At 36.1% G+C, this 24,630-nt stretch overlaps 1 protein-coding gene across 2 annotated transcripts in view; it reads left to right on the top strand.

Moving 5' to 3' along the window:
- Nucleotides 1-24,630, top strand: part of LOC129806193 (solute carrier organic anion transporter family member 5A1) — a 45,524-nt gene that overhangs the window by 11,886 nt on the left and 9,008 nt on the right. For both annotated transcript variants that reach the window (XM_055854596.1, XM_055854597.1), the window contains exons 2-5: nucleotides 5,156-5,584; nucleotides 10,065-11,044; nucleotides 19,621-19,721; nucleotides 19,838-21,292. In XM_055854596.1, the coding sequence (XP_055710571.1) occupies nucleotides 5,502-5,584; nucleotides 10,065-11,044; nucleotides 19,621-19,721; nucleotides 19,838-21,292 (2,619 nt within the window). In that variant the 5' untranslated portion in view covers nucleotides 5,156-5,501. The remainder of the gene's footprint in view (nucleotides 1-5,155; nucleotides 5,585-10,064; nucleotides 11,045-19,620; nucleotides 19,722-19,837; nucleotides 21,293-24,630) is intronic.

Below are 24,630 nucleotides of genomic sequence, written 5' to 3'. Positions count from 1 at the left end.
GAATTTCGGATGGTAATTCTTCCCCCGCTTGGAAACGTGCACCAAAAAGTGATGAAATTGATGGTGTTTTGTTTTCCAGCTGATGATTCGCGCACTCAATTATGCTACTCAGGCATGTGTAACTCTCTTTCACTATCCTCCTCGGTATGTGGGGCTTCTTCGCACCGAATTTATTTATTTTTTATGTTTGCAATGGAGACAGAGCAACAGTGAAAAAAAATAGAAATAACTCAAAACTACAAAAACTACAATTTGCATTGCAATTAGTTGTGTTGAAAATACTCCTGAGACTCTGAACTCTTCAGACACTGATCGATCTCTTAGTAATACAAAGAAAATAATCTAAGTTTGTGTGTAGTATATGAGTCAATCGATGTATTTTCCATGATCAAAGGATTTCACACTGTTTGTGCACTTGGTAATCATAACGAATATGATCTTGAGTAAACCACAAATTATCTCGATATACGCAGCTTTTGTACATTTGGAAATTAGAGCACGACAACCGAAAATTTTTCATGTGGCCAAACAGAGTTGGGGAAGGTTACAATTTGTAGATGTGATTCGGAGATGAAATAATTTATTTCTCTTTATTATTATTATTATAAATGCCATGAATTTAAAAGCACACTTAGCACCTTGCTGCCTTGAACCCCTTGAACCTAATGACTTCTTATATTTTTAAAGAAATTTATTCAATAAATTCTCTTTAAGAAATGAATCCCACTAATACCATAAAAAATCATCTTAGACATGCGACGGAACTAATAAAATTGTGGGATTGATTTTAAGAGATCGTGGTATTCATTTTAGATTACTTTTCTTTTGTAACACAAAATGAATTAATTCTAAAACTCTTCTGAAGAGACATGTAGAAATTGTTGGAGTTAATTTTAGAATATTCAGTACCATTGATCTTGAAATATGACAAATTGGTCTTGAAATCAATCCCATTATGCCCTAAATTCAATACCAAGACACATTTAATAAAACCAAACCCATTTGATATTATAAAAATGAATTCTACTATTTTCTATAAACCAATCCCATCAATCCCATTTGTAAAAATCGATACCATAATCAATTCCATATTTTTCTAAAGTGAATTATCTGGGATTGATTTCCAAAGAACGTGGCATTGATAAAATATATTTTTTAGAAATATGTGGCATGGACTCTAGAGCACCTTCTTAATACGATTTTGGGACTTATGGTATTGTTTTCAGCAGGTTGTGGGATTCGACGATAAAAAGTATTTTAATATGGCACCAAATGGTATTGATTCTAGAACATTTTTTATGGATTTCTGATGTGGTTTATTGAACTTTACACACTGGGGCATTGGTTAAAAATATATTCTAGCAAATTTATGCCACAAAATTCTAAAAACCAATGCCACAATTTACTAAAACGAATCCCACAATACCTTAAAAACAATATTGTTCTAAAATCAATCCCACAATATGCCAAATATCAATCTCACAAATCAATATCATATTATTTATGAAATCAATCGTACTTTGTTCTTAAATCAATCGCACAACTGCTAAACATTAATCCCATATTGTTCTAAAACCAATTCTTTGTTCTTAAGGTAATCTTAGAATATATCTAAATCAATAATAATTTAATTAGTAACTAAAAATAGGACATTTGTGGTATTATGCTATTGTTTTAATAGTGAGTTACTTATTTGCAAAAAGAAACGGTGCTAAATGTGTTCTAATTGATTTAGTGTTATGAATTTCTCAAATAAGCCTTAATTTTAGTACATTATATGGTGCTATTGTAATTCCAAATTTTAATGAATAATGAATATGTTTTTTAGCACTTAACTCTTTTAAATGCTTCTACATAATCAACTGCAACTGTTTAGTAGTTTTAGAACACAGCGAAGGCTGGAGAAAACAGTCGAGACAGGAACCAATACAAAGAATAGTCGGTAATGCAGAACCACTTAAGAACAGTCATGTGCTAAAACACACGTTCAGGAAAAAGATTTCCCCTTTCATTTTTCATTGGAATATCACTATTAGAATAGATCAGCTTATTTTAAGGCGATAATACAGAAGCACTTGAAAACAGTAAAGTGCTAAAAAGTTCTGGAATAGCACCATGTATAATATTTCGTAATCAGTGTTCTAATGTTTTTCTAGGTCAAAGATCGAAGTCCTCCAAAATACATATCAATGTTTATTTCAATTAGTGTCATATGAAATGTCATGAAATTCTGAAGACATTTTCCTCCGATAATAAATAGATAAAGAATTGATAATTGAAATTTTAGTGAAAATTCAATTTATTTATTTCATTCATTGTCTGTACTCTGGGAAGATCTCTTAAATTCTCTCGCAGAATGCATTTTGTTATCTCACAAGAGAATTCCTCAAAAGTAATTTTATCTCTCTCTCTCTCTCTTGTGCTTGATAAAGTCTTTTATCAAAGTTTCTTCAACTCTGTCCACAAAACATTACATTGATACATTGCTCCCACATCCGTAATTCTAATTCGCTCTACAACTATTTTTCATTGACCTTTTTATTGTTTTTCCACTGTTGATATCTCCTTATCAAATCACCATTGGGCCTGGGTTATTGAAGTATTTTCGTCATCTCTTTTTTTCCATTTATTATCTGGTTGTTAATGTGGGGAGTATGCGATATGTGAGAGGGTCAGTCAGCAGATTGACACTGACTACGTTTATACTCTAAAAATTTTCGAAGTGGCATTGCGCTTGGATTAAAATTTAGTCCAATATGCATATAAGAAGTGAATGATGGCGAACGTTTGATGATCAAAAACGTTTCCGATTTGCTCTCGGAGAGAACTCCAGCCTTTCCGCGAATTTTCAAGCATTTTAAGATTTTACGACATTGCGTACCATGCACTGGTAAAAATAAAAGGGTCAAATTGACCCTTTTCAACAAAAATGGATCATATTTGATCCTTTGAAAGATTCACTTGAATCTTTTGAAATTTTGTATGTATATTTATCACGATAGATTACATTTTATCGTAATTTATTACTCTTATCGTATTTCTCTCATCTAAGCGAAGACCAAAGATGACTTTTTCATTGTTTTTATTCGTTTATTCCGGAGACAAATAGGTGTCAAAACAGTGACCCTTTTAGAGTTTCATCGGTGACCCTTTCGTTTTTACCAGTGTGTGAAGAATGTGGCCATTCGCGAGGAGCTAAGAATCAGAGAGTTGCTTTTTCGAGTTGAGAGATCATAACTTCGATGGTATGGTCATGTTAACTCATGAATAGAGAAATATTCCCCAGAAAAGCTATGCAAGCCATTCTGAGGAGACTTCGATCTTGGGGGTAGACCTAGGATAAGGGGATTGAACCAAATTCAAGATCTTGCCTTGGAGCGCCTTATGCCGAAAATAGACACAGGCTGATCCTGGAGAATACTCGGCTTGAACAATTTTGCGGTAAAGGATCAGCCCAAACTATCATACACTGAGGTTTTAGGATCAAGGATTAGCGTTTTCAGTGTAAATTTCTATTAAATCTCCACACTTTGATTGCTGAAAGGCTTCTTAAGTGCAACATCAATGGATTTTTCGTACAGAAAGGAGCACTCTGATCTTCTCTTTACTCCAATGTTAATGCATTTTAAGATTTTGCGATATTGCGTACCATTACTCTCCATGTTTTTTCACCCAATTGACATTTCGAAAAGCACCCAAAAATCCCCAAAGTGAAGCTTTTTATTTTCAGCACTGGCGCTGATCTCTTCTAATCCCCGTAATTTCACTGGACCTCGTGAATTTAAAAGATCAGCCTGATCCTCCAAATTATGGGCTGATCCGTGAGTGTATCGACACCAATCCTCATTTTTCGGGCTGATCCCTAAGCCGATCCCTGTGTCTATTTTGGGCTTTTGAATCGAACCCGAACATCTTCCTGAAGTGAAGGAGGATCAATAGGCGTGGGCTGTCAAACTTTATGTAATGATAAGTGGTTGAAAATTATGATGACGATTATGACACGTACCATCACCTTCTTCTTCTTCTTCTTGTTCTATGTTACGTTTAGGCTGTTGGACCCATTCCGGACCATATAGCCAAACCTTACAGGTTTTTTTTACGCAGTTTACATTTCAAAAAGTACCCAAAAACACCCAAAATAAAGTTTTATATTTTTACCACTAGGTCCGATGTCGCTAATCCTCAGAAATTTCACTAGACCTAAATTTGGGTATTTCAAATTTAGGGATGATCCTTGAATGTATTGACGTCAATCCTCAATTTTCGGTCTGATCCTTAAGATGATGCTTGTGTCTCTTTAGGGCTTAACCCAATCAGTCAATGTACTAGAAATACTTGAGATAGAATGTTCATATTTTAGAATTAGTGTCTTACAGATTAATAGATTTTTTTTTTAAAAGAAAAGTCTTTTATCTATTACGGCGGCGTGGGGTCAAACACACATCTTAACGCTCACTGAATTTACATTAATTTTTCAAACATTTACATTAATTTATTACAAACTCTATTAGATAGATTATTAGATGATTTAGATAGAGTAACTATCCAAGAAAATAAATTGGCAATCAAAATTCTAATCAGGAAAGAGGATGAAGGCCAATATTAACAAATTCGACAAGATGTCAAATTTTCCGTCCGCCATTTTGAACAAAAATTTTACATTTTTTCACGAAGCAAGGAATCAATAACAAAATGTATTTTCATTTCTGTCTGACTATTTTATCAAAGTAATTGAAGAACTAAAGTCACTAAAAATTCATTCCCGACAGAAATTCAGATAACAATTTCCCAGAAATAATTCGTCTAAAATCAGTCAAATTGCATATGATATATAATATCATGGTGAGGAATGGGTTGATAGTCTAGGCTGGTCCCCTATCGCCAAATTTTCGAGCTCATTATTCTCCTTACTGAGCATCAACTTGTATGTATTTTCGGCATAACTTGCCGTAAGACTGTTCTCAACTTGGGAACAGTCGCGGCGTTGGGAACAGTCGTGTAAAATATCGAACCTACTTTTTGAATTTCTCACTGTTCATTTTTTTTTATTAATCTGGTTTATATTAAGTATATAAACTTAGCCATTTTTTAGTAGATCTCTGATCACACTCTGCTATAATACTATTCATTTCTCTTTTTTGTTGTTCTCTTGCAGGCAAATGTCGACGTGATCTTGTACGGATTTTGCTTTTTTTTTCTTCATTTCATTGTTAATTTTTTTTTCTGTGTGACTTCATTGTGTTGCCTATTGAATAATGTGGCGGTGTTTTGGCCCAAATTGCATGTACCAACCGTGAAAGTGTGGCAAAGGAGAGGAATTATTAAAAAAAAAAAAACAGAGTGCTTAGTGCTTGAATTGGTCGAAATTCACGCAATTTCTTAAAGTCCAAGTGTCGCGGTATCACGAGAGGAAAAAAAGCAGAGCAAGAAATTTTTATTTGATATTTCTTATTCTGGAACTGAGGAGACGTGGAGAGTGTGAGAAGGCAAAAGGAGTTTGCATGATGGCCACAAGCAATGCAGGAGCTGCCTCGTGTCACGATGTTGGTGGAAGTACAGGGAGTCAGCACAGGAAAGGTCACAGGTGAGTGATTGAAGAGAGATGGTTGAAAAATCAATATATAGATTTAGAATATTAGATATTTCTCTGCTGTGTTGGCATTTTCCATTTCAAGTGCAGTGAATCAGCTGGGTGCGGGGGAAGGGTTTGCCAGGGGTCAGGAACAAACACACCCTAAGAAATTGACGATGCGGTTTTATTTTACTGCATTCTGCATTTTCTTTGATTGATGGCACTTTAATGAGCAATTGTCCAAGTAGTGCAAGTTTCCAGGGAAAACTTTTCTTAATGCTATAAAAAATAACAATAATACAACTTTTATTCTCAATGACATTGCTGAAGAAAATTCCTTTTTACTTTCACTAAATTGCTCAGGGTGACCCAATTTATTTGGAATTTTTGGTTAAAATTGTCTTCTAATTGATCATAAAAATATTTTCAATTGTCTAATTGATTTAAGTAATGTCTTATGCAATTCTTAAATAGAAAGAAATTATCATTGTTCACAATTTGTGATCAAAAAGAGGCCTCATGAATTTTTATGTCTTCTCTGTTAACCCATTAGTTATTCAAAATTTTCTAAGGGATTTCCTATGATGATCTACGATTTCTTTTCGTTCACAACTTATTAAGTCTGGGTAACAGATGAGCTAGTTATTTCTTAGATTATCAAGCATATAAATATATTAAGGATTTTATTTTAGAAATATGATTTTGACATAAATCAGAAACGTCAAAAATGTCAAAAACGCATTTGACACATGTTTTCATTTAAAAATGCCCCCAATTACGAATATTTAAAGCTTTATTTCTCCGGAAACTTAAAAATTCTCCAAAATCCGGAAGGATAAAAAATTAGGAATTCTAGTTTCCGAAATATTCAATTCCAGAAAACCCCGTTTTACGTTGTAGTTGGTATTCTTTACATTATTCTCCCAATATTTACATAGAATTCGTAGTAAAAGTGACAATATTACATTAGAAAAACAGAAAAACAAATAATAACAGAAAAAATATTAGAATTTTTTAATATACCTAGGCAAAACCAAAATTTTCCGAAAATTATTATTCGAAAAGAAATGGGTGAGTTTATTGAAGAGAAGATAAATTCATTGAAACAATTATAAAAATGGGGTAGCAAAGTGTCTCAGGTACTGCAAAGTGCTAGAACTCTTGACCTAGATCAGAGGTGTGCAAGAAACCGCTGAAACCGAATTAACGTCAAATGAAACATGTACGTCAATGGTCAAAACGCTACTATAACAAACTTATTTTGACGTTAATTCGGTTTCAACGGTTTCTTGCACACCTCTGACCTAGATGCTATTCCTCAAAAGTTCTTTCGCATTATTTACTGATTATCGGTTCTCGAACGATTTAAACCGTTCCATTAATCACTCAAAAGATTGCCCAAAATAGTTTTATCAGTAATGCCCAACGCACAATAACTTTTGTTTTGTAAACATGTTTTTTGACATTTCAATGAGAGCGAATGAAACCGAGATCTAGTCATCTCGCTCTCTCTCATATGAAATTTTGAAAACATGTTTACAAACAAAATTTATTGTGCGTTGTTGGGCATAATAGAACTAATTTTCTGACGAAAATTACTCAGTAAATAATAATCGGTTCATTACCGGCTCACAAGCGATGTGAACCGATTTATAAATCACCCAAAATACACCTAAGGAGTAATGTAATTAAATTTCGAATAAAAATTAGTTATGAACTGGTTCATTACCGATTCAAAACCGATTGGAACCGCGGTTCAATTTTATCAGAAATTCCAATACGTTTCCAACTAGCTCAAACATGATCCCATTCGTTTGAGAAACATGCTCTCCAGAGTCTTTTTTAACCTTTGACTTTGAAGAACCGTTATTAGGAATGATTCAATGGTATTTTCGTATAAGGATCAACTTATGGGGGAGTTTCCCTAAGATCCCAAGTCGCTATCCCTTATCGTTTGGCCTCTAGAGCTGCTGATAGCCGGACCGACAGATGGATAAACAGCGTGACGCCAAAAAATCGAAACTTCAGATTTCCAAAATTCTACAAAAAGCTAGTTATAAACCTAGATCAGCTTATTGTAGGTGAGATTCTTAACATGAGCAACCTCGGATTGCATGCAAATTCCTTTTTTTTAAACTAAAGATGAGATATATTATACAGCGATTTGAAATCAAATTTCTGAAGAAATGCAAACTTTTTATTTAAATCAAAATATCTAGGATGTAAATAAACTAACAGAAAGGTGATAGTGGAATATAGACCAGAATTTTGCCCCAAAACTTGATTTTATCACTTCCTCGTTAGCCGAGATAATTCAATTTATTTGTTTGGAACATGTTTTTTGGCCACAACGGGCATTTTGTCCATGTGAGGAATTACGACAATATCAAAGAATAATTGAATTTTGCAAGGATTTTCTTTTAAACCTTTATTTTTTATAAATTAGTCGAGTAAAAATGGTCATATAAGCACCTGCGTACATTCGCAGCATTATAAAAAGACAAAATTGGACAGATGGCATCTGAGAAAAAAAAATGACGTTTGGACAAAATATAGATATAAATGTCCTCTAGAATTATGCCAAAGCAATCATCAAAATCGGTTAAACAAGATTCGAGACAATTGAGTTTATGTGATTTGAAAATTGTTTTTAGGCTGTGGCGCCTTTAGCGCTGGTCCTACAAAGTTCAAATATTCTAGAAAATTGTAGCGCTTTGTGAAATCTTTAATTTGCGCCCTCACTCATCAAAATCGGTCAAATAGAATCGGAGATATGATTTTTTGAATTTCATGAACTCTGACCCCTCGCATCTCCGGTTCTATTATTATAACAACAGCGAACCCACTCCACTTTTTGGAAACTTCATAACCTAGAATACAACACTCAAAAATTTGCTTTTGAGAGAATTTCGGTCTGATGTGATGTAACCGGCAGTGAACGGAAAAAATTAGATCTTGATTTTGCTGTTTTATTATTCTACAACCTTTCGAGGCTTGTTGTCCTTTTCATTAGATATCGAATCCGCAGGTAAAATCACGTACAGATGGGAAATGTGTACACTGCACTTAGACTGGATCATTGATCAGGAACTTTGGAATCACCAATCAATTCAAACTCCGTGTTAGACGTTTGAATTGAATAGAACCGTTGTAAATCTCAAGCTTTGCTAATTACAAGTGGGACACCAAGAATCTTGGTATTATTTTCAATGATCCTTTGGCTTGGGACGACCATATCTCCTACATAAATATAAGAGTTAACTTTTCCCTTTATACCCTTGGAAGGCATCAGTACTTCACTCCTCAGGATACTCGAATGTTATTAGTTCGTGCTCTGCTCCTTCCCCTTTTTTCCTATGATGCTGTACTCTTTCTTTCTTGTGATGCAGCCTCTATGAGACACCTGACTATTACATTCAACAATTGCATTTGCTATATCTTTAATCTTTGAAACCTGCAGTCATCTGTATCATTTGAAAAAAAAATCTTTCTGACGTTTAGGCAAAAGGAAAAAAAAGCAAACTAAGATGCCAAAAAGTTTTGGATAAGCCGCCGTTTCTCTTCTCTAGAAAGTTCAATCCAGATAGTAATTTTCTCAACAAAGAGAGAGTTGTGAAAAATGCGGCTCCCCAATCCGTGCACAATAAGACACGAAGACCTAACCGATGGACCCGGAAGAAATGTGGAAGGCGATGGAAATGCTCTTTCTCATGAGAAAGAACATTTCCACCGTTTGGCTCTGGAGGTTGGTCACGAACGCTAAGACGGCGGTGGACGCAAGCATTGCTTTCTTACAAACCTTTATATCTCAATACATGTATCCTTTTACTGAGCAAAAAAAAGAGCACTAGCTTAAAAGCATTGTTAATAATAAATGTAGAATTGACCGTGGGTTGAAGCCACTGTCGAGAAAAAAGCTCCAGTTTCACCATCTTGAATTGTGATGTAATCAGTCTAGTTCTGAGTTCAGTTAAGCTCCCATATTACATAATTTTATTTCAATAAATTTTGTTCATTAATTAAACTTCAAGGCTTCTATAAAAATTTCGTTTATAAATAAATAAATTCAAATAAATTCTTCCTAGAAATTTGGCGGTCATTCAAATACCTTTAACTTTCTAAGTGTCAAAAAACGGAAAATAATGGTTTTGCCTAGATGCAGGCGCAAAAGCTGATTGAGATCAAAATGATAACGTAAATCCAAATAAATTGCTGCTTAGATCGCCTTCAGACTAGAGGTTTAGCCCAGTTCCCGAGAGTCTCAAAAGTTTAAACAGCAACCGATTTTATTGATTTTTCAAAATGTAATAGGTCATTTGCCCTTAATAATGCAATCCTAAGTCAAAATTTTCCAAAAAATCTTGACTGACAAGATATTAGAGAAGTTAAGCCATATGGTTGAGCCTTTTTGGGTCTAAAGCCCGTATTAGTATTAATGGGTTAAACTTTGCAGAGTGGGTTTGTTAACCCTGTGACTTTTGGGCATTTTCAGACGGCAAGAGTCAATGTACGCCCTCACAGGTTTGTATTCGGAGACAGCAGGAGATGACAGTAGTGTCGATGCTCCTGCGGAATCCTCCGAGGACTCTCAGAGTCGCCAGGAAGTGGCAGATGCGGCTGGGGAGGCCGTTCAGCAGTCAGATGTTGTGATACGGTGTCACAGTCGACAGCCGTCCAGCGGAGGCGTCATAGATCGCCATCCGAGTGCTCCTGAGGAGGATCTGAGCAGAGACTGTGGCATCTGGACGTGTCGTCCGCGGGCAATTCAGAGATTTGCCAGAATAAAAGTGTTTGTGTTCCTATTGTCGATTCTCGTGACACTGCAACAGGCATTGAGTTCAGGGTACATTAATTCTGTGATCACGACCATTGAGAAGCGTTTTGACATCCCATCCAGCTATTCGGGGGTTATTGCATCAAGTTATGAGATTGGGAATGTGATCACGGTGATTTTTGTGAGTTACTTGGGGAGTCGCCGGCATATTCCGGTATGGATTGGGATTGGGGCTGTTATCATGGGGGTGGGATCATTGGTGTTTATGGTGCCACATTTCACGGGTGAAGCCAATCCGGGAATTGTGATTGAGAACAAGACTTCGGACAATATTTGCCGGGGAGTTTCGGTGAGGGAGCAAGATATGGGCTTTGGACGATTGTCCAGTGGCCTTGTGAATCCGCCATTGGCTCCACACAATAATCTCCGGGGTGACAATTGTATTCAGGGTAAATCATCGACTTTTGGACCAGTGCTGCTGTTTGTGATTGCACAGTTGCTCCTGGGATGTGGAGGAAGCCCACTATTCACCCTGGGCACAACTTATGTCGATGATCACGTTAAAACGGAGAGTTCATCGATGTACATTGGTGCTATGTACAGCATGGCGGCCTTTGGACCAGTTCTGGGATTCCTCTGTGGAGCCTACTTACTCTCCTTCCACATGGATTCCTTCTCGCCAAATCTCATTGCGATCGGTAAGTTCATTTTTATTTTATTCTTTACTCTTTTTCTAGGATGATGAACGGAAATTCTTTGGCATTTTGGGGTCTTTGGCATGGAAAATTAACCAAAAAGGCCAAAAAAAAAAGCTATGGCAAAAATTTATGAATGAGAAATGTTGAGCAATTTCTCGTTCCAAATCACCCAAAAATGCGGAGCTTGTTCAAAAAAAATAAATCAGACAAAGAGACAAAATAGCGTGAAGATTTATCATAATTTTCTATGTCAAATTTAGTGATGGGTAAATTAAATATATTTCGTAATTGTACAAATTTATTTATATTGCAATTATTTTGCATGAAAAGTAACAAATATTGAGTAATTGATATTTTTTTTTCGAAAGTTATGGCTCTGGCAAAATTTTTAGATCTGGAAAATTTCATGAAATCAAAATGCGTTCTTGTACTCTTCTTCTTCTTTTAAACGTCACAAGAAATTCAATTTAGTTCAATCCAATTAAAAGACAGAAAAAAAGGGATATCAACAAAACATTTGATCTAAAAGGTGTGCCAGAGCCATTATAATGGTTCAAAAAGGCTTTGATTTCAGTAAAAAATGAGCAAAATGCAGAAGTCACGCTCCCTTCAAGAGTTCTGGGGAATTAAAGTTGGAATCTTTAAATTTTTCCATATCAGAGAATAATGTGTTACATCCAAAATAAGCAAAACATACAAATTTAGGTGTAAGATAGGCTAGAAGTGCAATGCTTCTAAAAAATGAAGCCACGCCCACTTCTGTCTATAGAGCTTACCTAAAACATCAAATTTTTATTCACTGTTTTGTAAGATTTGCTAGGAGTGTTTTAAAATGCAAAGATTTTTCGGAAATATGTATTTACACTGTCAATTTATTTGTATTTTTACTATATAAGCCATACTGGGGGCGTGGCCTATTTGATTAATTGGTGATTTGGTTTAATTTTGTCATTAATCCCATTGGAACCGCTCTTGACTTATCATGGATTCCAGGACCCGTTGAAATGGATCCATTATTTATCCAATGGAATGAAAAATACGCATTCTAAATCAGTGTAACCTTTGACCTTGAAAAATTTCTATTAAAAAATTATTCAAGGGCATTTTTTAATTGAAAATGCCTGGAAAATTAGGAAAACAAACTCCTTCTGGATGTGTCAGAAGTGTTTATCCTTTCAGGACAGGAAAACAGGAATATTTTTCTCAAAGTGTTCGAGAAGTTCGATCAAGCTGTCCTTGAGAAATCCCCGGTAGCATAATGCAGGAAAACGGGGATTTTTCTCAAGAAAATTCGCGCGAACTTCTCGAGAATAGTGAAGAAAATTGAGAGATTTTTCTCAGGGAGATTCCCAGGAACTCTTCTGAAAAAGTCATGGGTCGGAAAAATTAAGGATCTTTTCTCAAAGAAATCCCTGAGAACTCTTCGCACAGAAAAAAATATTTTGTAAAATTGTTCGTATATGTTTGTGAAATCCTATGGAGGACTTACGAAATGCTCGTGAATCGTATAACCCACAAACAAGTTCGTAAAATGTTGTACTTTTTCACAAACATTGTTCGTAAAATGATCATTTGACGAACATTTTTTGTACTTTTACAAACATTTGTTCGTAAATGTTCGTAAACACACAAAACAATGTTCGTAAAATTTTGTCATTTGTTCGTAAATTTTTGTTTGTCTGGCAAAAATTTACCAACAAATACGATCAAATGACAAAATTTTACGAACATTTTTTGTGTGTTTACGAACATTTACGAACAAATGTTTGTAAAAGTACAAAAATGTTCGTGAAATGATCATTTTATGAACAATGTTTGTGAAAAAAGTACAACATTTTGCGAACTTGTTTGTGGGTTATACACTCTTAGAAAAAATTAGTTCGTACAAGCTCATATGCAGTTATTAGAACTATAAAATATAGTAAATATAGACCCAACTATATATTTAGTTTGGGTAACTAAATGAAATAGTTGACTACAGTTAGTTAAAGTATCCTTTTCATTTAGTTATCACAACTAAATCAAAATAGTAATGGGTACTATAACATATTAGTTCCAATTACTAAATAAATGGGGTTGATACCCATCTTAATGGCTGTAATAACTATATCATATTAGTTGTGGTTACTATATAGCATTCATTGTGATGCATATTTCTTATTAGTTGCTTAAAATTCGAAAGAGCTTCAACGCATTACTAAAATAAAAACCACTCTTTACTATTGGAAAAGTAGTCATAACTTTATGAAAATATAGGCCCATGTATGTACATTGGTTGTGAGAACTAAAAGGAATTAGTGACCAATATTAGTTGGGATATTGATTTCATTTAATTAACACAAGCAAATATAATTGTATGAAAGCATTATGAAATAATTGCCGCAACTTATCCACGTAAATATTGTCTTATATTCTCACTACTAATAAATTTATAATGAGTATAATGTTTTAAGAATATAAGAACTATTTTAAATAGATTTGATAATAATCGCCCGAACAACTAATTTTCATTAGTAATCACGTCTAAACTTTTCTAAGAGTGTACGATTCACGAGCATTTCGTAAGTACTCCATAGGATTTCACAAACATTTACGAACAATTTTACAAAATATTTTTTTCTGTGCGGGAAAATCGGAAAGACTTGGGGATAATTCTCAGGGAAATTATTTAAAAAAACCATAAAATATTCCCCACATTTTTTTTTCATTTCGATTATTTCTTACCTGAATTCAATTCAATTTATTTTCACCTCATTTCGTCTTTACCTCCTTCCAATGCGTCCATCGCCATCTTAGCGTTGATTTCAGCCTCCAGGACTAAACGACGAAAAATGTCCCTTCGCAGGCTGTTTGTTATTTGTTACAATATCGTTCTTACATTTGCTTTGGGATTAGGCCATACAGAATTTAGAGAAGAAGAAAAACCACTTCCGAGCCAAAGGCTGTTTGGAGACTTTTCCTCGGAAAATTTGAAAGAATTTTCCAGGAATCGCCAGGGAATATTCCTTTTAAATCCCCAAGAATGCCGGTAGAAACTTCTTAATGAAATTTTCCACATAATTCATTATGAATTCACTGGAAGTCAGCCGAATTTTTCGAGGGAATTTTTAAGGGAAATTTTTCAAAGGAATACAAAGGTATCTCTTTGATAAATGTCGACACCTTAGCGGGGTAATTTCTTCAGAGATTACACCCCAATTCTCGTGGTTGAAATTTTCAGAAATATTAGGAAGAAATACCCTGACGTAAACGTCGATATTTCGATGGGAAATCCTAAACTCAATAATGGAAATTACCGAAATTACCCATAGAAATTTCTCTAAGAATTCCAGTAGAAATTTCTAGAAAGTTACCATGTTTTCTAAGAGATGAAAATTCCAATTGAAACCCCTATATCTACCTGGAAAAGTTCCACTCTTTAGTGCTCTTAAGTCCTCGAAGTCCTATGATGGGTAATCTCGGAGAATTGTGGAGGAAAATTCCTTGGATATTTGGTGAAATTTCTATAGCGAATCCCCTGATGAATTTTCCTTCAGGAGGAGTTTTTATAGGGCTACGTCTTAGCGGGTAGGTGTTGCTCGCATGAAGTATACGTGTAGGTTAAAAATTCAGTGAGGCGTAGCGCTAAATCCGTTCGGAGTATCATGAAGCATCCTCTTGGCCGGGAAGGAGGAATACGGGTTTTCTTCAAATAATATAATTGCTCTCGCTCTTAAGAACTTGAGCCATGAAGTTAAAAAAAAGTAGAATGTTCAAATATCAAGATGTACTGTATTATATGCAGTGATGCACCTTAGTAACAAAACATCTGGAAAATGCACCATTGAAAGAAAATTTTCCAACAGTTTATTCTGATTTTTTTAAATCTAAAATCAAATAAAATGAACAACAACAAAAAATGACCATAAAATTACCAATAAACGTTTCTGTTTACTGTTACAAAAGGAAACTCATCATTTCTCAAAGGTAATTGAGGTAAAAATATTTTCCACACGTGCTCTTCTCGTCATTAGTCAAGTCAATTGGCTCAATTAAAGTCTCATTTGGTTAGTTTAGGAAAAGAAAGAAAAAAATAAAAGAAACAAGAAAAAGAGAACTTCTGTTGCTGAGAAGTCCAAAAGATAAGACCAGTCTCTCGGCACAAACCGGAATAGTGGGAAAATGCTTTTCAAGAGAGACTTTTATGGGGTCTCTTTCTCACAATCTTAATTCAACTTCTGCACGACAGAATCAATGAGATCTTTCCTTGTTAGGAAAATGTGCTAAAATTAGAATAAACACACAAAAAAAAGCCAAATGGAGGTTTTGCAATTTACGAACTCAGTGGGAGAATTTGCTTTTAAATTTATCCTTGACATCTGCAGTGGTTAAATGTAGCATTTCACTCTTTTTTTTTTTAGTTTCTTTTATTTTCCATCCAAAACATAGTTTATTTTTTATTGCTAGAAATATTGATTTATTGTCCAGCGCGGAAAAGCCATTAAAATGAAACATATTACAAGTTCATTTCATATTGTTACAGAATGCGCTCTTAAAATACTCAGCATTAATGGGACTGCGCGAGTTTATTTTTTTTTTCTTTGCTCAATAATGTCAGTATAAAATTATAGACCTCTTTTTGGTTTATTCATTGGATGATTTATTAAAGAAAATTGAATTTATTTAATTTAAAATTCTATTCTTGAAAGAAATGCAGCACATACCACTCGTTAGAATTTACCAGGTATTGATTCTTTTTGCGAGTAGTACTCAGTGCTTGAACCTTGTTGTGGATTTGCTTTTACGCATATCCCGTCTAGTTCATGGTGTTCTTTATGGAGTACGTACCGTGTTTAACTAAAATTTACATTAACCCTTATACTTCATGCGAGCAACTCACACCCGCAGGGAAGTAAGTCCCCAAAACAAAAATCATGGGAACAAAAGATGTCTTATAGGGTGCAGGCATTACATATGGCCACATTAAGGACATATCTGCTTATAGCTGCTGACCTTTTTAACCAATTGCAGCAAAATTTTAACTAAAGGTTCTTTCATGTAGTTTCTTTCGATATATTCAAATGAATTTACAAGGAAAATCCGGAAATCATCGGAAAATAGGGTAGAGTCAGTACTTTTTCGCCAGTAAGCACTTTTTCGCCACCTACAAATAAAATCACTTTTTCAGGGAATTATGAGCTCATGGAACTACGAAATGACTATTACTTCGTAACCTCTAGTCCAACGGATCAGAAAACCATAACTGGTGCTCCACCGACTAGATTATTTGTAAGTTAATTGAAGAAATTGTCAACAAGGTGAACAGTCACCAAAAAAATATGGAGTTCTTAATAAACTTGTCAACGCTCAGACAAATTGTCTTGCAATATTTTATGTTTTTGCAGTACAGTATTTGATATTTTTTCACTGAAAGTCACTTTGTTATTAATTAAGCTTCGCTCTAATATCATTATTTAATAATGTTTTCCAAAAAAATAAAGAAATACGGATGTGGTGAAATAGGGCTTACTTTTTTCGGTTGTGTAAGTACTTTTCGCCACTCATTTTTCCAAGCATTTTACAAGTGGCGCACCTCGCGGAATTTAGTTGAAACAAACGTAATTGTCAATTGATTTTTGTCGCAAACAAAAAATGTGCAAAAAATCATTCGAAATACTCTAATAATTGTCTAATATAGGTTTTAAATAAGAAAAGTACTGTGCAATGTACTTTTGCGGGTTTTCGAAAGCTGCTGTTTCTTAAAAATCAATTAAAAACAAGTGGCGAGAAAGTGCTTACACAGTGGCGGAAAAGTGTTTACAAAGTGGCGAAAAGTACTGAAACATGCAATGTTGCAGGAAATGTATTTTTTCAACTAGATGCCCAAAAATTCCCGGAAAGTCTCCTGGTTCATTAGAGAGACAATGCTTCAAAGCACTTGTACAGAAAATTTCTTTTTATTTCGACAAAAATTGTAAGAATTACAAGGGCACAAAACCTTAAGGTGGCGAAAAGGGCTTACTCTACCCTATATGATTTTTCCGAGCATGTGAAATTGATAACTTGTGGCCTCTTTTACGAACTTATGGCCACTCGTGGAATAACTTATGGCCACAATTTTAAATGATATAAAACTGGCTTACTAATTAAATAATTTTAGAAGAAAAGGAAGGGATATTAATATAATGTTTTTTATTATTTATTTACATGGTTTTTATAATAGTTTTTCATAGGTTTTCGTCATAATCGAGCACTGTACTATATAAATAGTGATTCTCTATAACAGTGACCAGTAATCCGCCTTTCGTGATGAAAAAAAAACATATTTGGCTGCATGAAGAACCCATCTTCTTACAATATCCTCATTTGTCTCCTTTCCTAGAGACACTGTGAAATCCTCCGTGATAAAGTTTCTCCCAGACACTTTCCGGAGACTTTATTGCAAAGTTTTGCGTGAGGAATGTAGTACAGCTGGAAGGACTGGAATAATCTTATCGTGGTCAATATATTCTCAATGTTTCTCAATGACCGTCGCATCCTCTGAGTTGGACTATTAGGGCTCTTTTTTGTTGTATTCTCTTCTTTTTGATTGGTGTTGTTGTTCTAAGAGGGGAAAAAGTTAGGTTATCTACAGCAAAATTCATGGGAAAAATCAATGAGATCAAACACAACACTCATTTAAAAGCAATTTTATATTACGATTTCAACGCTTATCTTAAATTTTATTAGATTTTTGGTAGAAAACACTAATTCACTGAACCAAAACAATACAATTGACAATTCTCCAAATTAAATTGCAATACATGTCGTGTGAGGACGCGTCAAATGTCGCGGCCACAAGTTAGTAATCTTAACAATTTCGTCGTAACTTATGGCCTTGCCTTTATTTAACATTTTTTGTTTAAAAAATCTTGAAATTCAAGTAAAAGTAAGAAATATATTTACTAAGAAAAGATGTTTTGAAAAATAGAAGTAAATATTTTCATTTGAAGATATATACAATTTAATCATTAAAAATTGTGAGATCGTTAATACATTTCTTAACGAATTGACGTTTTTTTAATAGTCGAGCGCATCACTGAAATGATTTTCACAAAATAATTGATATTCTACCTGAATATAAAAGTAAATTAGTTTAAAAGTATCGTTTAATGATAGCACATGAAATATTCCTATATTCGTTATTCCTTGAAATCAATTTATGTGAAAAAGTTAAGATTTCTGCTAGGAGGCCATAAGTATAGACTGGCCATAAGTAATGCCGCCACCATAATATTTACCTTCTTTCATGAATTAAGTTTACATTTGGGTATGTCAGTTAAGTTTGGGAAAAGTCTTCTTCTTCTACTTTCTTAGGTGAGTGCTTGCTTTTTCCGCAGTAGGGCTACGGATTATTTGTTGTCGGTTGAGTATTTGAAAGTGGAACGGTACTGATCATCAGGCGGGGTTGTGATTCTGATGGCCAAGACTTGTACCACCTTTTAGGTGGTCCACCTCTTAGCCTCGTAGTTGATGCTAGAAGATTTTTTGGACCATTTTCGCAAGTCTAGTGTCATCCATTCGGTTCACATGATCTCTCCAGTATCGCCTTCTTGACCTTGATCATTGCACCATGTCCTGGACTTTACACGTCAAGTGGTAGAGCAGGAATTTTTCTGGTATCAAAAATATTCGAATTGCATCCAGTGAACTTCTCTGCACTTGATTCCACGGGGCATGGGACTGACAATCCCATCCCTGTATAAGAAAAAATTACAATGAATGTTCCGGACGCCCCTTGCGGGAAGGCCTAAGTTCGTCTATGATAAATTGTGCCACAATTATTATTATTATTATTATTAATATTAGTCCTGAGCGTACATTTGGTTCGTGTGATGTCCGTAATTCTGGTTCCTTCTGTTTCGAACAGTTCTTTCTGCATGCAAAGACTCTTTGGTGAGAATCCAATGAGAAAAGTGTCCAGTGAGAAAAGTCCAAAAAGCACTAAGTGTAACAAAATCCTTTGTGACAAGTTCTTTCCCAATCATTTCCATACCTGAGAAAGGAGGAAAACCCCTCCGAAACGTCAGTTTTGAGAAAGTAAAGGAGAAGAAAACAAAGGTCATATCCGTGTTTCAATTATTGCGAAATCAACCTATTGGCCGAAAATCATCTAGGATAGAAAACCATTCACTTGGGAATTAAAATCCTTTTAAATTCATTTTCTAAGTTTTGTGACAATTTGGGACATTGTCAATTCAATTCAACTCTAATATTGGGACAATCGTCAATCTATTGGTCAATCTGTTGGTTTTACGAACTTCAACTGTTATAAAGAAATCAACCATTTAGGCCTTCAACCGGAGCCATGGCCGCCAAAGTACCAAAAAAAACCGAAAAAACAGTTTGGCTTAGATTGAAGGTACAAAAAGAAATTAAAATAAAACAGCAATAGCATGGGAACCTAGACATAAAATCACAGTGTCATGATTACTATATTACAATAATTCTTAATTAATTATTACTTTACTATAGAAGTCTAAAATAGATTAAATAATTGTGTAAGTTACTAAATGAGGGCAGGAAATTGATTGATTTTCTCCCTTGTTGCTTTACAGATCCTGGCGATAGAAGATGGGTCGGAATGTGGTGGGGTGGCTTTCTACTCTGTGGAGTCCTTCTCTTAATTGTGGCCATTCCATTTTTCTCCTTTCCCAAGGTAAGTCCCTTTTGTATTGTTTTTTTTTACCGTTTAGTAGCAGGACAGAGAAATAGAGAAAGAGAGGAAAAGAACTCGTCGAATCGATAAAATATCGGACTGTATTAACTTTTAAGGTGATGACGAGAGAGAAGAAAAAGATACTCAATGTGACTTCCAAGAGACCCACCTTGGGCCCAAGTAATTCCAATAGTTTGCCACGTGAAGTGCCTGAACAGCCCAATAATATTCAGGCACCACAACCAACACAGCAGAGCAGGAAGTTTGATTCGGGTTATGGGAAGGACGTAAAGGATATTCCACAGTCAATGTGGAGACTAGTTTGCAATCCTGTGTATGTTGTTACATGTCTGGGAGCATGTATGGAACTGATGATAGTGTCGGGATTTGTGGTGTTTCTGCCAAAATATCTGGAGACGCAGTTTAGTCTGGGGAAGAGTCAGGCGAGTGTATTTACAGGATCTATTGCTGTTCCGGGAGCCTGTATTGGTATTTTTATTGGTGGATGCTTACTGAAGAGATTCCAATTGAGTCCTCGAGGGGCTGTTCAATTTGTCCTGATTTCCAATTTAATTTGCTTGGCATGCTATGGCCTACTGTTCTTCCTGGGCTGTGAGAATGTCAAGATGGCGGGGACGACTATTCCATACTACAACAGCGCCAATCCAGGACAAGAACCATTCACTGTCAATCTGACAGCAGCTTGCAATTTTGGGTGTGAGTGTCCGATGACAGATGTAGAACCCGTTTGTGGAAACAATGGACTGACATACTTCAGTCCGTGTCATGCGGGATGCACAGCCTTCTCATCTAGGTCTAACTATACAAATTGTGCTTGCGTCCACTCAAACATCACCAGCGTTTACAGTGGGAGTGGAGGAAGTCAGGCTCAGGCTTCTGTGGCATCGCCAGACTTTGCAGAAGTCACTGTGGTTCCAGTAGCTACAGCTGGACCCTGCAATTCTCCCTGTCGAACAATTTATCCCTTTCTGATCCTCCTCTTTTTCATGACATTCATCGTGGCAGCAACACAAATGCCCCTGCTGATGATTGTCCTCAGATCGGTTTCTAATGAGGAGAGATCTTTTGCTCTGGGAATGCAATTTGTCATTTTTCGGTTGTTTGGCTACATCCCAGCACCAATAGTCTTTGGAAGTCTAATAGATTCCACATGCCTTCTGTGGAAGTCAACTTGTGGTGAAAGTGGTGGACGATGCTTGATTTACGACATTGAGATGTTCCGGTACAAGTATGTAGGACTCTGTACCAGCATCAAAATTGTTGCTCTTGCCATTTTCTTTCTGGATTGGTGGCTGGTGAAACGTCGGAAGCATCTGGAGATGGGAAAACCACTCACGACGAACGAACTCGTGTCGGGAAGCATTATCAGTCTCGATAAATTCGACGATGCTGGAGACAGGGAAGCAAGTGATCCAGCAAATAAAAAAGTTCTAATTGCTTCGAGGCATATCCGCAATGACTCAAGGAGTATTCAATTGGAGATGCTGTATGACCAGAAGGAGGAAGGAAAGATGCCCCGGAAGACTCATAAAAGGAGCAGCTCATGCGATGTAAGGATAAGTATAAACACATTACAGGGGATCCTTTCAAAAGTATCGCATGACCAAAAAGGTTTTTTTGATCGTAAAAATGAGTACGAAATGAATTAAATGGTTACGGGGGCTCGCTTTATCATACGAGTGCCCTGAGTTCTAATCCTCTTTGGATTATACTAGAAATCTCTCTTGCTAGAAGGACCAGTTCTTCTATATGATGTAGGGCTCAAGTAAACGTTGAGTGACTGAACAGATGATAGGTGTCGATATATTTATTCTGATGATTAGTTGTCTTGGGTAGGAATTCTTTAACTCTGTGAACGCTTCACTAGAGAACGAGTGTGGTGACATAACCTCAAAGTGATCCTTTCGCGTGAAGCTTTTGCAAGTTAATGAATCTCTTTGCTATCACTTTAGCGAAGTGTTCATAAATTTTCACAGGTGATTACTTTACTGAGTTACAAAATTCCTTCCCTGATCAGCTATACGACGCTGATTAATCACACTAAATGCTTAACCAAAGCAACTTCTGGTCTCTAAATTGCTGGAATTCTTTTAATAATCTGGATTTGATCATAGACGGTGAAAATTAAACGAATCAGTTCTGCGGCTAAAATTCCTGTCGTTGTTTTGAATCCTTATTGAAGTCTGATTGGGTACATAATATTCTGCCTTTAGGATTAGTCCTCTGAGTGGGAAGTGAAGAGTATACATCCTTAAAGCCTAATAGTGAAATGCCTTCTGATGTGCGTAAGACTACGAGCATAGAGTGCTTATATCTTCAGATGGTATAACGCTATTACAGACACTCAGTTGATCCTGATCTGTGAAGTAATCTTGTTGAGCTTCCACCACCTCCTGAGTTCCGTTTTTCAAGATCTCGGTCGATTTGTTCCCACAAGATTATAAAAACGTTGAGTAACATTTGCCAGGTGTTCTACGAATGAATATTGGTTGTAGCATAGTCTCGATCAAAATTTTCCTTGATTTTCCTGGACGACTGACGACTCAACCGCTTGTTTCAATCGGGATCGCGGGCCCTGGATATCCAGGTTAACAGTCCACTTCTGTTGATCCTCCGTCACTTTAGAAAGATGTTCGCGGTCGATCCTAAGGTGCTCCAAGACAATATTTTAAATTTGATTCAGGACCACAATGGTCTGCAAAGCTTATCTGGGGAATCTTACTTCGTTCATGTGCTGAACATGAACGTTCCCATGATAGATACGTTCCTCACTCGATCTCGACGAGTGATTTCCTTGATCGCCCGAAGGTTCCTCATTTCGGTAGCTTCTGCTTGTGATCTTATACTTCCAGTCATTACCCAAATCTCATAACCATGGGTGATATAACGAATGAACACAACTTTGAAAACCGATAATTTAGCAGAAGAACTAAACTCGGCCTATCTCACCACGCTTTATCGCGCAGGGTATCACAGTAGCGCAATAAGCAAGATCATTGGTTATTATTATTATTAATCGTGTCGAGGCCTAAAATTAAGTTTGTCTTGCCCAAAAACGGGCCATGTCAATGGCAAGCGGACTTGCCGACATCAAATACCTTGTTCCGCATGAGGCAGGGGACAACGAACAAACACGGCTTGACTCACAGTTCTAAGTTCAACTCCCACCTGGTGCAAAGATCTGAATGTCTAGAAAAAGTCTTTTTCACTCTGATATAACGTAATAAATGTGCACCACCTCTGCCCAACAAATCCGAGAGCACGGAAGAAGCGTCCACACTGCAGGGAAGGTGCTCCTACCGAGTAATAATACCGCGCTTCTCCTAAGTTTCCTCATTACTACAGAAGCCTGGTCAATCCGAGAGTTCTGTGTCCATCCTATCATCACTTGTGATTGTGAATAACACCCCGAGATACATGAACTTCTCCATCTGTTTCAATATGATTCTACTAACATACTGCAAAGTATGTACTTTGGATTTTCTTCTTTCTTAGACCGAGATAGACGTTATTTGTTTCTGTGAGGGCGGCTGTCTCCTGGCACTGTATTGCAGTGTATTCTTTTCGCCAGTCCTCATTCTCCGAGGCTCCCTACCAAATCACAGCCGCCAAACTTAACCCTTGGGCGTGGGGAGAACACAACACATTAAAGTGACAAGATAGGACAAACAGCTAAAATCATATCACAGATCTTTATCACACAACTGCCGCAGAGGCTACTGCTTACGCCTCGCGGACGGTAGCTAGCAGGGGCGTGTACTTGGTGACTTTGTCTTCTTCTCCCCTAACAAGTCCATCCCCGTCCTCGTCTCGGACTGTTACATCGACCACGAAGACCCCTTCCCGGGTTTTTTACCATCAGGTCGGGTTGGAGACGGGTGCCATTGGGGAGACTGAAGATCACGGATCTTATTGTGGCGCTGAATCCTTCTGCTTTTTGTCTCGATGAAAAGTGGATAATCTATTCGTTATCCGAGGTTCTTTATTGTGTTTTTTTTTGCGAGCAGAATACTGTGAAACAGGGTGCAAGCCTGTTTCAAATAAAACTATGGCCGGCTCTAGGACCAACTACGTACAGTAGACTCTCTCTCAATCTGGCATATGGGGCAAAATGTCATTCAAATTGTCGACTCAGGCGTCAAAGTCATTGTAAATTCCACAAAAAGCGCTCAATCATAAAGAATCACGATAAAACAAGAGGAACTACAGCAAATTTGAGCAAATCTGTTTGAAAATCAAACGTGAAAATCGCCAATAAAATTTTTCGCCTGATTGAAAAAGAGCCCTTTGGGCGAGTGCCTACTGTACAACCATTACCTATCCGCCACCATGGACGCTCCGAACCGAATGGGTACTCCAACCACAATGGAATGTATAAATTATCTCAAATACCCGGGTCGAAGACCAAAACCAAATCACATTTTTCTTTCCATTTGTAAAACTTCTTCTTCTTGGCTTTGAAGTTTTAGACCGAACGTTCTGACAACATCCACACAGCCTGAAGTTTGCCGCTTTCACATTTCACTTGCACTTCTGGTTTGAATTTGTGTTCTAATTTTTTAACTGTCACTTTATTTATTTTTTTTTAAATACCTTTCTTCACTGTTCTTAAGAATTTTGTTATTTCACTGACATTTTTTACTAATGTGTTTTTACAAATTGTTTTATAGTTTTGTATGTTAGAAAATACATACTTGATTCTGTCTGTATGATGCTCTCTGCACTTAATTATTATATGTTCCGCATCTTCTGGTTCATTACAGTTCTCGCATTTTTCATTTTCAATAAGTTTCATCAATTTTAAGAATTTTTTACTATATGTAGGGTAAGTGTGCCAAATTCCGGCCAGCTTGCAATTCCGACCACCTTTTTTGTTCCTCGAATTTTC

The sequence above is a fragment of the Phlebotomus papatasi genome, chromosome 3 (assembly GCF_024763615.1).
Source record: "Phlebotomus papatasi isolate M1 chromosome 3, Ppap_2.1, whole genome shotgun sequence".
Lineage (NCBI taxonomy): Eukaryota > Metazoa > Arthropoda > Insecta > Diptera > Psychodidae > Phlebotomus > Phlebotomus papatasi.
Note: the sequence above shows the minus strand (reverse complement) of the source record. Positions and strands in the feature narration are given on the sequence as shown.